This window comes from Carya illinoinensis, chromosome 3 (genome assembly GCF_018687715.1).
Source record: "Carya illinoinensis cultivar Pawnee chromosome 3, C.illinoinensisPawnee_v1, whole genome shotgun sequence".
Taxonomy (NCBI): Eukaryota; Viridiplantae; Streptophyta; class Magnoliopsida; order Fagales; family Juglandaceae; genus Carya; species Carya illinoinensis.
The window spans coordinates 6747627-6761512 of NC_056754.1; the positions used below are offsets into that span (position 1 = coordinate 6747627).

The 13886-nt window shown below is 35.0% G+C and overlaps 2 protein-coding genes across 5 annotated transcripts; one reads left to right on the top strand and one right to left on the bottom strand.

Moving 5' to 3' along the window:
* Positions 1-3196: 3196 nt before the first annotated feature.
* LOC122302907 (ADP-ribosylation factor-like protein 8c) lies at positions 3197-7012 on the top strand. Of its 4 annotated transcripts, none has more exons than XM_043114373.1 (6): positions 3197-3552; positions 4960-5041; positions 5126-5154; positions 5265-5386; positions 6347-6508; positions 6623-7012. In XM_043114373.1, exons 3-6 carry the CDS (start codon positions 5143-5145, stop codon positions 6738-6740), a joined length of 414 nt encoding a protein of 137 aa, XP_042970307.1. In that variant the 5' UTR covers positions 3197-3552; positions 4960-5041; positions 5126-5142; the 3' UTR covers positions 6741-7012. The 4 variants fall into 4 exon arrangements, 3 of the variants coding, with proteins under 3 accessions (XP_042970307.1, XP_042970305.1, XP_042970306.1); XM_043114371.1 differs by having other exon boundaries at positions 3200-3552; positions 5122-5154; XM_043114372.1 differs by lacking the exon at positions 3197-3552 and adding an exon at positions 3636-4699 and having other exon boundaries at positions 5122-5154.
* A 1671-nt stretch (positions 7013-8683) lies between these two features.
* LOC122302908 (probable inactive receptor kinase At1g48480) lies at positions 8684-12035 on the bottom strand. The gene is made up of 2 exons (XM_043114375.1): positions 10547-12035; positions 8684-9609 (listed from the first exon to the last, which is right to left on the bottom strand). The coding sequence occupies exons 1-2, from the start codon at positions 11802-11804 to the stop codon at positions 8939-8941; spliced, it is 1929 nt and encodes a 642-aa protein (XP_042970309.1). The 5' UTR covers positions 11805-12035; the 3' UTR covers positions 8684-8938.
* Positions 12036-13886: the final 1851 nt, after the last annotated feature.

The following is a 13886-nucleotide window of genomic DNA, read 5'->3' on the forward strand; positions in this document are numbered from 1 at the left end:
TATAAGTGTTGTACCAAACAGAAAAATCATTACGTACGCAGGAGGGATTGGCCAAGAAGTTGCAAGCGTATTTGTGTCTGTCAATTAGTGCTTTGAAACCATACCAGAGTGGTTGGCTGTGGCAGCTAAAATTCGTATTATATAATTAATGTGATGTGGAAGAAAAATGTTTGAAAGATAAACAAGTCTATTATATAATATTAATGCAAATATGTCTTGGCCGGTCAGGTGGTTGATCTGAATTGTCAACACTCACAATGATCGATCACGATCAAAAAATTAAACCAATTAGCTCTTCCCCTTTAAGCTCAATGACCTTTTTTTTGTCTTTTTTTTCTTTTTTTCATTTTTTTGTGAATGATGAATATTCCAAATGATGTATAATTTGATAAAGAATGCGTCAACATTCAACTATGGGAACATTTGGATTGAGAAATAATTTCATTTTATCATTACAACTTTTTCAAATTAAGTTTCACACAATATATAAGAAACAATTCAATGTTTTTCAAATCTTAATCCAATTTTTTCAAATCCCAAAATAATAATAATATTAAAAAATAATATCCTAACAATATTTTATTTAATTTTTATTTAAAATCATCTCATCTCACTATCCAAACAACCCCTATATCTACTTAATTACCCTGATTTACTGAAGATTAACTGATCAGACATATATAATATCCTGCATTACATTGGCTCACTACAAATTCAAACTATTTGACAATTAACCGAATCGGATAATTTGTTTAATTAAATTACATATTTTTCTGCATTTTTAGTTATAATTTGACTGCCCAATTTCTCTAGATTGGATACATATGAATGAAAACATAGAAGCTTCGATATATATTGAATTTAATAGTCTTTTTTTTTTTTTTTTTAAGAAGATGACAATACGGGGGGAATACCCTGATAATATTTTTGAATTTCTTGGCAGTTACACATATTCTAAAATGCATGTTTTGAATTTAATAGTTATAGGGACACACACATATTTGATTTATAAAGATATCTCACAAAATAGATCAATTGATCACAAATTGATATATATAGTTCATTGTGAAGCATTAAATTATAAAATTATTTTTGTCATAAAGCAAATCTAACGTACATACAGTACTTAACCACTTCAGTTTATAAATTACTAATTTTTGTGAGATCTTTAATTTTGTGAACTTAATAAGACTAGTGTATATTTATATATATATATATATATACCTGCATGTTTTGCACCACTTGATCTAGTTAAGCAAGAATTTATTTATTTTTCCTAGCAACCATCATGAATTAATCCCTCGGTTGACTTGCGCAAACGCATGCAGACATGTAGGTAACGCTTAGTCAAGCTCATAGTATCACATAAGTTGTAAGATCATGAGTTTCAAATGTTAGATAGCATGCATGCATGAATGCAAGTCGTTGCATGGGAATATTTTTCTCATTCGGAATCTCTTAATAATTTTTGTCGACTAGCTTCTTTCCTCAAACACGACTTGGTTTCATACAGACAAGTCAAGAAAGACGAAAAGTGTTGATCCATGATTTTGAAGTTTTGAACACAATAAATTAATGTTTAAGCAAGAGAAAATATTAGACGTACGACAAATTATTAAGGCGGCTTTCAATATCAATCTTACATGCATCTTTCCAGATCGATGCATACATCTTTAATTTGGACCAGAATTAAAGTACTTAATTCAATGCATGTTTTTCTTTCTCTAGTACAACTAATGCATGGACAGACACTTCTTAACTAATTGCAGGTTGCATGCATGTATCACATTCTTCTTGCGTTAAGCTTTCCAGCAGACCTTACATCATTCTAACCATTACATTATATATTGAACTTGATTAATTTACATGACCTCCTAAATTACGATTATGGATAGATAAAAGACATGGGCCGGGCGAGAATATATATATATATATATAAACTCGTTTGAATAGTAAAATAAGATGAAATGATTTATAAATAGTAATAAGCTGATTGTTGATATGAGATAGGATGAGATGGTTTTTGAAAATTTTGTATGTTTGGATTAATTAGGAAGTGAAATGAGATGAAATGGTTTGTGAATAATAGTGTGATTGTTGAGTTGGAAATTGAAATGAGATAGGATGATTTTTGAAAACAGCAGTTTAAATTTAATTGAAATAAAATCGCTAATTATCTTTTAAAAAATTTATGTAAATGAAATTGAAGTGCGTCGTCATTGATCACGTACCTTTCAAGGGAAACTACAATCTTGGCTAACAAAAGTAGGAGACCTAGCTAGCTAGGCAGTACTTCGGTTAATTTTATACATTGATAAATTTTTTCTCACCAACATGAACGGGCTTGTTTTGGTGGACTGGTTTGAATTTGAATGGGCTTGCTCCGTCCAAATTAATTGTCAGCCCAGTCCATATTACGTAAAGTGAGGGCCTTTGGACTACGTACACTGCCCCCTCACTGATATTAATTGGAGCTTGTAAGGTCCATTTCATGTATGGGTTGTCTGGTTCCATATAAATAGGCCGAGACCATGTCATATGTATAGACTGTAGACGTACGTCCAAAGCCTCAGTGAATATCATAGCCATTAGCCGATCGCCATTCTCAAATGTTAAAAGTTTGGCTAATATTTTATTTTTTTAGCTTTTGGTTTATCAAGATTAGCTATTATGCTCTTTATAATAAAAAAATATTATTATTTTTATTTTTTATTTTCATTTTAATGAAATTTTTTTTATTTGTTTAAATAACTTATATTTTTATTTTTATAATCTCCAATAATCATTTTTCATTTTTATTTTTACAATCCAACAATCTAAAACTATTTTTTCTGAGGATTTCTCCTGACAGTATTTTTTTATTTTTTTATTTAGTGATTAAGAAAATATTTTTTAATAATTTTGTGAATTTTTTTAAAAAAAATATTTAAAAATTCTAATAAAATGAATGAAAACAAATAAAAAAAATAAAAACTTTATTTTACCTTTCTCGGTAGGTTCTCGGGAAATGTAGCACTACTCTAAATTTATAGCTCTACTGGCATTTGCTCTAAGTTATTTCCAACCAAATAAATCAAAACTATAAAATATATTAAGAAATTAAAAAAATTTGATGTTTATAAATAGAAAGTAAAAAATAATAATAATAATTTTTTATTAGTAAAATCCATCTTTTTCCAAAACTCTATCAATCGTTTTTCTTCCGTGCCGTTGAAAATTTTCAATTAAGGGAGGAATCATAGTCATACCTAGGGAAAGCCATGGCGTACCATCTATAATCTCTAGTACTGTTGGCTTCTTGCTGATATCCCCCACGTTCGGATAGCTCTGGTGGACAGCAGTCATTACGTATCACAAGAACGTACCTGAAACCGGACACTACCTTTCCTACAACATATTTCTTCGTCCGCACAGGAAGCTTTTCCTTCCGGCTTACTTTCTTTCCTTCGCTTACCCCTCCTGAAAAAATCCCGGATTCTACTGATTCATAGCGCTAAAGCTCGCTTCTTTCGAGATGGGTCTCTGGTATTCCTTTCTCAACTGGTTCCGGAGGTAACCTTTCAACTTTTATTTTCTGTTTTTCATCCTCGTTCTTTCTTGTTCTTGCTTTCTGCTTTTGTTTTATGTGACTTTATTGGAATTCTGTTGCGTTCGACGTTTGGTTTGACAAGAAAGCGCGGGATAAATTTATTGAAGCTTCATGATGTTTGGTTGGTACTTCCATAGAGAACGAAGAACTCGTTGCAATAGTTGTTACGGAGTTCTCTAAAGAGGATTTGTGCGTCTATTTGTGTCTTTGTTATTTCAAAATACCGAAAATTTAAATCTAAAAACTTGGATAATGCAATGGGATTTCTAATTATTCCTCCCGAAAAGGGACTTGTTAATTGTGAACTTTCTGGGCCTTCTGGTTGATCTCTTACAGTTTACTTTCGAATATTGTCATTCATTCATGGCAGGTTTTAAGCCCGGCCGGTTTGTATTTTTCATCCCAGTCAAATAACGAATGAGAAGAATGGCATAATGAATTGCATGATATATTTTCTCTCAATGCTTAGTTGCTGAGAAAATATGGGAAAATATCGTTAGTAAGCATTAGCTGTCATCCATCAATTTTTTTCTTTCCCGCTCTGTTCAGGTAGGTAAATGGCATGGAATATAGGTGTTATCAAGCTTACATGGACACCCCCAAGCCCATGTCAAAGTTTTGCTTTCCTTTCTTTTCTTCTGTTCCCTCTCAACAGGAACGGTAGAAAGAATTGCATTGCTGTATTTACCTCTTGGAACCAAACGGAAAGTTTAGGAAAGACGGACTTTTTAATAGCCATTCAACCTGAACTTATTTTTAAAGCTGAACTTGCGCTTTGTTTTGTTTACTAGCTTTCATCTTTCAATATTCAAAATCCGGTATGTTTTTGAGCTTATTCTAAAACATATCATTCATGAACAGCTTTATGAATTTATTGTTTTAATTGAATATTGAATGTCCTCCATGATCTTGTGGTGACATTTTAGAATTTCATATTTAGTGAAGTATGAAAAATTTTGTGAAATATGAGAGCATATGTAAGATAAACTGAATTTTTTTTGGGGGGCAATTTGCATTAATTTTGGAATGGATGAACTGCTCTGAGCTTGGAGCTGGCTGTTTATTTCGTTATACCACTCCATATTTTTTGGTAAAAATGCTGTGATCTGGGTAGGTTTTATGAATAGTAGATTTCGTTAATATTCTATCATCATTACAATAATCCCTGCATATATGGTTAAAATAGGATACAAAGTGATACTAATACTTCTATCGTTCATAATTGGTATGATCAATGCAATAGAAAATGTTGTATTCATCTATCTTACTTATAAAAATATAGAAAAGGTTGAATTCAATATTTGGATTTTCTACTATAATTGGGTGCTGCAATAATTGAAGCTTTCTCCTACTGTGTGCCTGTGTATCAGCTTATTCTTTAAACAGGAAATGGAACTTTCTCTCGTTGGCCTTCAGAATGCAGGAAAGACATCTCTTGTTAATGCCATTGCTGTGAGTAAACATAATCTCTGATATTTATTCTGGTACTTGTAAGTGGCTTTCTTTTGACGTTAGTCCTTTATGTCTGCCAGACAGGGGTTTACAGTGAGGACATGATTCCAACTGTAGGTATCTTTCCTTGAAGAAATTGTTGCACAATTTTTTATTCTCGTTATCTTGCAACGGTTTTTTTTTTTTTTTACCTAACAACGGATTATTAATACTATAAAACCAGGTTGGATTCAATATGCGAAAAGTTACTAAGGGAAATGTGACAATGAAGCTTTGGGACCTTGGAGGGCAGAGGAGGTTTCGTTCAATGTGGGAGCGTTACTGCCGTGGTGTCTCTGTGATTCTGTAATGCCTCTAGTCTTTGATCTTCTCTCTTTGTTGTACCAAAGTATCTTCTGCTGGTTTCTAACAATTCATTTATCTGCCACTTGCTTTTAGCGACACAAGCAAATATCCGTCAGTGTTCAAGAATGTTGCTCTGACCCCAAGAAACTAATTCTGACTCCCATATAAGTCCTAATGTATATATATTAAATACTTACTCGCTTTACAGGCGCTACAAAGCATTGTCTACGGGATAAATTTGACTTCTTGAGATAACTCTCTAATCAGGTACCATAATAAAATAACATTAATTAAGCTACAGTTTTTTTTTCTTGCTGGGCCATCACAGCCACAGTTTAGTGAGGTTGACTGCAGAACCTTTTTGACTCCTGGTCATGTAGACTTGAGTTGAAATTGAAAATGGACATCAAAGTTTGTGGATCTGCAATAAAGCATAGAATAAGAAGGCCGTTGAACTTCATCTTCGAATTCGTGAACTTTGTCACTCTGTTTGGAAAAAAAAAAAAAAAAAAAAACACACTTATCATTTGAGGGAAAAAAAATCTGCATCTGATGTGCTTTCATATGTTCTTCTTCAATGCATTTCAGTACATAGTTGTTTTTCTTTTAGCACCAGGTTGTGGGTGGGATTGCTATTCATACATGCCTATTTCATCTTATAAGTTGCATCAAGTGATGACTATGCTGCAGGTTTCCTCATACGGCATTTGCCAGACTCACAAACAAAAGGAAAATTGAAACTTCAAAGATCAATTCAATATTTTAGAAGTGGAGGGGGTAGATAAGCTGGAATCTTGCAGAGACTATTCAAAATCTAAGTAGTTGCTAGTTATCTATTTCATTAGCTAAATTAGCACATGGTTCACAATACTTTCTTTATTTACGTGGGCGTGATAGCCCCAGTTTAGTTCATTTAGTAATGGTAAAGGTGTCTTCAATTTATGATGGATGCAAAAACAGGTATGTAGTAGATGCTGCTGATAGAGACAGTATTCCCATATCTCGAACTGAGCTACATGACCTCTTGATGAAACCATCAATAAGTGAAATTCCTTTACTTGTTCTTGGCAACAAAATTGACAAGTCAGAAGCTCTTTCCAAGCAAGCGTTGGTGGATCAGCTGTAAGTCCAAGAAAAATCTTAGTAGCAGTGTAATTATAGTGATAATAAATCTTGTTTCTCGTTCTCCTTCCCTATATGATTTTGAAATCTTAACGCTTTATTGAGTGGTTTCAGAGGCCTCGAAACTATTAAAGACAGAGAAGTGTGCTGCTATATGATCTCATGCAAGGATTCGATAAACATAGATGTTGTCATTGATTGGCTAATCAAGCACTCAAAAACAGCAAAATGATTCATGGGTCGACTTTCTTTGGTGTTCAGATGAAGACTGAGGAAAGTCTGACAAGCAAATGTGGTGATAGAAACTCTTCCTGGTGGAGTCTTTTCCTCCATTGCATTGTAGTTTTGCCCCAAATAAGTTCTATGTACAGTACTTTGATATCATTAGAGCCAGTCTTTTGTGCATTATCTGTTTTCCCTTAACAGCAGTACTGTTTCTTTCTTATTGTTTCTGAGTTTTTCCGAGGATGGATTAACCCGATTACCTGATGTTTGGATTGTTTATTTAGAGGCTCTTTTTTTTTTTTTTTTGGTATAATGCAGTTTATCAAATACTTTGCTCCCAGCTCCAATTAGCACAATTGTTGTCCTTAGCGAAATGTTTTATGATGATCAAGATAACGAAATGAGGGACATTTGATTACTGCTTTCAAATTTGATTTCAGTACCATCTCTGCACATGAATTGTTTGGTGGCAGATAAGGGCATTGATGCTCTACCTTAGAAAGCCAAGTTTATTGAATTGCAATTTGCAAATTTTGAAGGGAGTTCAGGTCTCATACAGTATTGATATACTCTACTAGTGCCAGAACGAAAGCAGGATCACTGTCCCGCCTGGTTTTTCTCTCGATTTCAGCCAGTTGGTTGTGGGAGGTAGTTATGGCAGCGAGTTATATGAGAACCCCCACATAATGCCCATGACAGCAAGGTCGCCAGCCTAGAAACTAGATAAATAATTTGTGAGGACAACATGGTCACCTTAAATATTGATGATTGTCCCTTGATGATCAAAATGGACCATTCTTTAAGCATATTCAAGGTCTTATCTTGTTTCCTTTTCAATCAGAAATATTCCCTTGGAATTATGATATTTCAAATATGGATTGCCATATCGTTTTCTCTATGTTCTGAAGCATTGACGTCTAACCTAACATTTTAATACCATATGATATGTCATAATGTCTAGACCATTCTTTCAGCATATATAAGACCTTCCTTATGCAAATTTTCCTTTTTCTATCGAAGGGGCCATTGAATAGTTTTTTTTCTCTCTCTTTTTCCATTTCACAATACAATAAGAACAAATCAAACTATATTTCCTTGAATCTTCTAAAACATTGACACCCAACCTAACGTGTGAAGACCGTTGTAAGTACCATAATATCAAAATCTTCTGTACCACCGGAAAGCAAATAGACTCATAAATTTCTCTGCTCCTGCTTTATTAAAACAAATAAATAAACAACCAACTCAGACAACTTTGTTTCAACAAATTAAAGTTGTATAAGAAGCAAAAGAAACATAGCATAAATTATATTATTACTTTGGATTGGGAATCCAATAAGAACAAAAATAACGTACAAAATCATTCAGTCACCTAAGAAGAAAAGGATTTGACGGAAACATTAGAATTTCTAGATTACATACAATACCATTCTAATATATGTAAAAGGTACTAAAGGAAAAAATTAAAAACAAAAGCTTGGTCGATTCTTAGAAGTAGAATGAACCCAATAAATAGTCAAAGCATCTGATAAGCCTGCTAAAACGAGTCGACAGCAGGAGATCGTTGATCTTTTCTTTCATGTAGGCATGTCTTTTTGTTTCGAGTAAGGCATTGGGGACCAGAATTCTGCTTCTTCCTCTTCTTTTTCCATTTTTTTGGTCCATCCTTCGAATCCTATTTCCATTTTGGAAAAGGCTTTCCGTTCTAACCGATCAGTTTGTTTATTAATAAAGTTAGGCAAGCTAATAGTGAAATGGAGAGGATCTTCAAACCTCAGAATGCCGTTTTAAGTACACTTCACAAGATTTTGAGTTAAAAACTCGCTTTAAAGCGTCCAAACCAACAATCGTGTAAACAAAATATTGCATATAAATCTAATAATCTTATCATGAATAACTAAAGTCAAAGATCTTAATCATACTAGAGCATAGGAACAGTTATTCACAATATTAACAAAACCAAATAAAGATGATAACATTTGAGATTCCCATTGAACTTTAAATACAATGAACTACAGGGTTTACACAAAACCCTGCCACGAAAATGAGTGAAGGCAAGAAGATATAAAGAAAAAGAGAGGCAAGCGACCTTGCAAAGTTGATTTTAAAGAAGACAACTCATGAATGAACACTAATATAAGCACTAAATTTAGTATGATGAATATAAGACACTGAAGGAATATTTCTGATCTTTCTTTGATGCTATTATGAAGATGATGGTGCTCTTGAATCAACCGATTGCAACCGAGGCGACAACCCTTCATCCACATCAGTAGACAAGTCCCGTGTTGTTCCTTGCTCTTGCTGTGAACTAGAAATTAGACACATTTCCTCAATTCGTTTTGTCACCTCAGCCATTGAAGGACGCCTATCAGGGTACTGAGCAGTACATTCAAGACCTATCTGTAAGAGCTGAACCATTTCCTCCTCAACACTCTGGTACCTGAGTAGCTCGGGGTCAAACACCTCAGAAGTCCACTCCTCATAAACAACAGACTGGACCCATCTTGGGAGGTCTACGCCTTCCTCATTCAGCAGGGCATGAGTGGGAGGCTTCCCAGTAAGCAGCTCCAAAAGTAACACACCAAAGCTGTAGACATCTGCTTTTTGGGATACATTACGAGCATCTGTGACCTCCGGGGCACGATAACCATTAATGCGGTTTGGAGTGGAGGTGGGAAGTGCAAGGGATGCGAGACCGAAGTCAGAGACCCGAGCTTCATACGAGCTGGAGAGGAGGATATTCGATGACTTGATGTTGCCATGGGAAATTGTGGGGCCATGTGAATGTAGGAATCCAATTGCCCGGGCAGCTCCAAGAGCAATGCCAGTCCTGGTTTCCCAATTCAATGGAGTCCTTCCAGACCCTCTGTTTCCTGCAATGAAACAACAGAGACATGAATGAGATATAAAAGGAAGTAAAAGAGGCAAAGGACCTCGACATTCATTTTTTTATGTGCCTTTCATCCAGAGCTTTTATCTCAAAATGAATCAGCATTAAAATTTGATTTTCAATGAAATTTTTTACATCGCAAAAACCAGTATTGATTGTTTTTCTTCCTTTCCAGTTGGTGCTGGGCTGATGGGATTTTTAGAGGGAGGAAAAATTGAATACGCATACAGCGTTCCTCCGCAGATAGACAAAAGCCCTCAAGATGACTAGAGTCCTGAGTTGGACTGTCAATGCCAGTTTCAATGAGAGAATGGGCACTTCATTGCAAATGCACCACATAACAATGTGTACAGCAAAACCATTGAAATCAAACGCACAGATAACCGATCAACTCACTGGTCTTCAACAAGTGGACAGATGTACAAGTACTGGAATACCAGCATAAAAATCAGAGAAAGCACGCAAGCATTATCCTACATGAAAGAACTGTGTATGCACAATTACAGCTGCATACAAACACAAAACCATTTCCTTAGGACGGTTCAAAAGAATGCCAACTATCTATACTTGAAAAACTGAAGTTCAGGACGTTGATGATCCAGGAAAAGCACTGTACTTTGCAATTGGAGGCGATATGGTGCCAGACATATATTATCTCTATCTAGAATAGCAATTCATTGAGAACAAGCGGTAATTGCCTAAGCAAAAGAATAGTGGCGATATCTTTCTTAAACATGACGAGAGAAGAAAAAATCAGCAATGATACATACCCACTTCAGGAAAAACAAATCAACAATGAAAGAAAGCGAGTAGTGACACAGAGTCAGCACAATATAGACATAATTGAACTCACATTCTCGAATTGGCCAAAAAAAAAAGAAATCTAATTATCACAGGAAAGCCAAGAAGAAAATGCTCACCATGCAAAAGTGCAGATATGCTTCCCAAGGGAACGTAATCATAAACGAGAAGGGTCTCCTCCGTGTTGAAATAGTAACCCCTCAGTGTGACCAAATTCACATGAGCCATGCTTCCAATCTGTTCGATCCTTTCCCGGAATTCCTTATCCGACAGCGTCACCTCCTTCAACCTCTTCACCACCACAGTCATCCCTTTCCCCAAAGTAGCCTTATACGCCGTCCCGAACGTCCCCTTCCCGAGTACCTCAGCCGATGCTCTCAACAAATCCTCCAAATCAAATGTCTTGGCCACATTCCCAAAGAACACCAACCGCTTACTCCCGCCGCGCCTCTTACTCCCTCTCGAATGTTCAGCACTCGCACCCATACTCTCACTATCTAACGCCGCCTTCTCCCTTGGAATCTCAACCCCGCCACGCTTCGCTACCGCAACTTCGTTGGATTGCCCGCCGCTCTTCCTTCGACAGAAGAGAATCAAAATAAGCACAATGAGCGCAAAACCAAGAAACGACCCGATTACAATCCCCGCAATTGCTCCACCGGACAACTTTCTTCGGTTCCCACTTCCCGGGCAGGCCTGCAACGGCTTCCCACATAGCGAGTTACCTTCAAAAGAGTTAGCGGGCAAACCCGAAAGCCGTTGCGGCACTGGCCCATTTAAACGATTGAAAGAAACATTAAACTGAGGAAGAGGGGCGATATCAATGTCAGGAATGGACCCAGTGAGATTGTTCTCCTCCAGAAACAGAGTGCCCAATCTCGTCAAATTGTTAATACGAGGCGAAATCTCCCCGGAAAAGTTATTGTAAGCGAGATTTACACGCACCAGGCTCTTCAGATTGTACAGGGACTCGGGGATTTCACCGGAGAAGTGATTTTGTTGCAAATAGAGGTTCCTGAGTTGGGCGAGGTTCGCCAAGTCAGGCGGTATGGGCCCGGAGAGCGAATTGACGCGGAGTGAGAGTGTGACGAGTTGTGTGAGGTTCCCGATTCCAACGGGCAGTGGACCCAACAGGCCCATGGCGGGGAAGCGCAGCTCGGTCACCCGGTTGTTCGAGCAGTTGACGCCGTTCCACTTGCATGGATTCTCGACCGAGATGTTCCAGCGAAGCAAACGTCCCCTCACGGCTTGACGGAGAGTCAATAAAGCGGCCCTGTCCGACGACAGATCTGAGGCTCCACAGGTTAAAACACTCGAACAGATTGAAAGAACAAACAGCAAAAAGATTGGCCGATCCCGTACTTGCACTTGCTCCATCTTTAATCTCGGACCCCAAAAAGTTGAAAAGAATGACACAGAAAGACGCAGTCCAAAGCTGCCTGTGACTGAGAGAGAGCTATCAGTATGATTTCTCGTAGGGAGAGGCTCGAACTCCGGTGATGCTGCTCTGAGTAATAAACCCTGAAAGCCGAAGAGAGGGTTATAAAAACCCCCCTACCGGCCGCTCTGAGTTGGCCGAGACGTTGATGGACATGAATGCAAAGGTACCCTCTCCTTTTTATTAAATAAATTAATTAATTAAATTAACGTGTGAAACGTCAATCAAAGTAAATTTTGGGTAATACCCGACTCTGATTCCCATGAAGATTTAAGGAAGCTTCCCTTTTCCCGTTCGTTGAGATTGTGATGTTATTTATGACGTAATTTTACAAGACCGGTAGAGATATCAAATTTTACGATTTATATTTAAAAGATAAAAGGATTATTATTTTATAGCTAACTTGTTTACAATTACGTAATAAAATAATATTATTTTAAATTTCTTTTTTATTTTTAATTAGATGAGTTTAAATTTAATAAAAAATCTTATTATATTTAAAGTTGTATACAAATTGTAAGCCTATCACTATTCTTTAAAAAAAGTAATACTACTCATCATCTAAATTTTTATCATCATTTCATTATTTTATGATGTGGCATTAAATGATAAGTAACATTATCATTTAATTTCATATCATAAAATAATAAAAAAAATTAATGATAAATATATTTTTTCCTTTTTAAAACGTGGGTTTATAGAGATTCATTGAGTTGTAACTATAAGCAATTTTATTTTTGAATAATTGTTATATTCTCAATTGTATAAAGTATAGAGTCTTGCTACATATAAGTATGTGTGTTAATACACTACTTATAGAGGGATCCATTTTAACTCTAGAAAAACTAAAACACCAATCATTATTTAACATAATTGATGTGAAAAGTTTTCGCATTCGTAGTGTGTTAGGTGTGTTAAAAAAAAGCATGTTAAATAGATTTTCTCAATTTTTAAAATTTATCTTTTTAAAATTAAATTATGTCACATAAACAATATGTGGTGTGTAAGTTTTAAAATATCGAGTAATGTTATATACTACAACAGCATCTCACTTTCATCTAACTGTGTAAGATATGACATATTTATCACTATTAAATGATAAATAATTATTTAATAAAAGGTTATCTAATGGTGATAAATGTATTATATTTTATATAGTGAGATAAAAATAGGATGTTAGTGTAATATATAAAATTTTCCTTTTAATAATCGAGAAATAGTAGTGAGACCATTTCTAGTCAAACAATTAAAACAGAGATCGATATTAGCTAGGATGGGTTCAAATATTACAACCTGGCAAATGACTTCGGTGTTAACTGTGATATTAATATATGTTCATGCACTTTTGACAAGGTCCAACGATGGACAAATATGTACTTCCGGCACTGTAAAAATACAAGAGTTACTCTCTTGAGATTTGTTATTCCATGGGTCCTAACCATTATCCGTACTCTATTTTTATGCTAAAACCAATGGATTATATAAGATGAGTTAATATTATACATCACATCATCATCTTACTTTCATCTAATTATATGTCATATTTATTATCATTTAATAATGATAAATGTATCACATTATATATAATATGATGAAAGTAAAATATTAATAGTGTGATGTATAGAATTTTCAATATAAGATAGAGTTATTGTTTTTAACATATTATTGTTACTCTTTATCCCGAGATTTTATTCTCTTTAATCAAGATATTAGTTGATATATATCGTAGTCTAACTGAATTTTGATGCCAATCAGTTAAATAGAAAATCACTTCTAGTGTCAATCACATAAGTGGATACAATTAAAAGTGATAATGAAGAACATAATTTTATTTTTTAATATTTTGAATTAAGATTTTATCTTAATTGATTGTACAAGTGCTCAAAACAACTTGAAGTCTTGACTCTATCCTTAAATTTAAAATATTAAATATAAAAATGACTAAAGTATTTATAGTTTGTAATCTACACGCAATGATTCTCCTGTGTTTACAGTTAATGTTTATAACTACAGACAAAAGA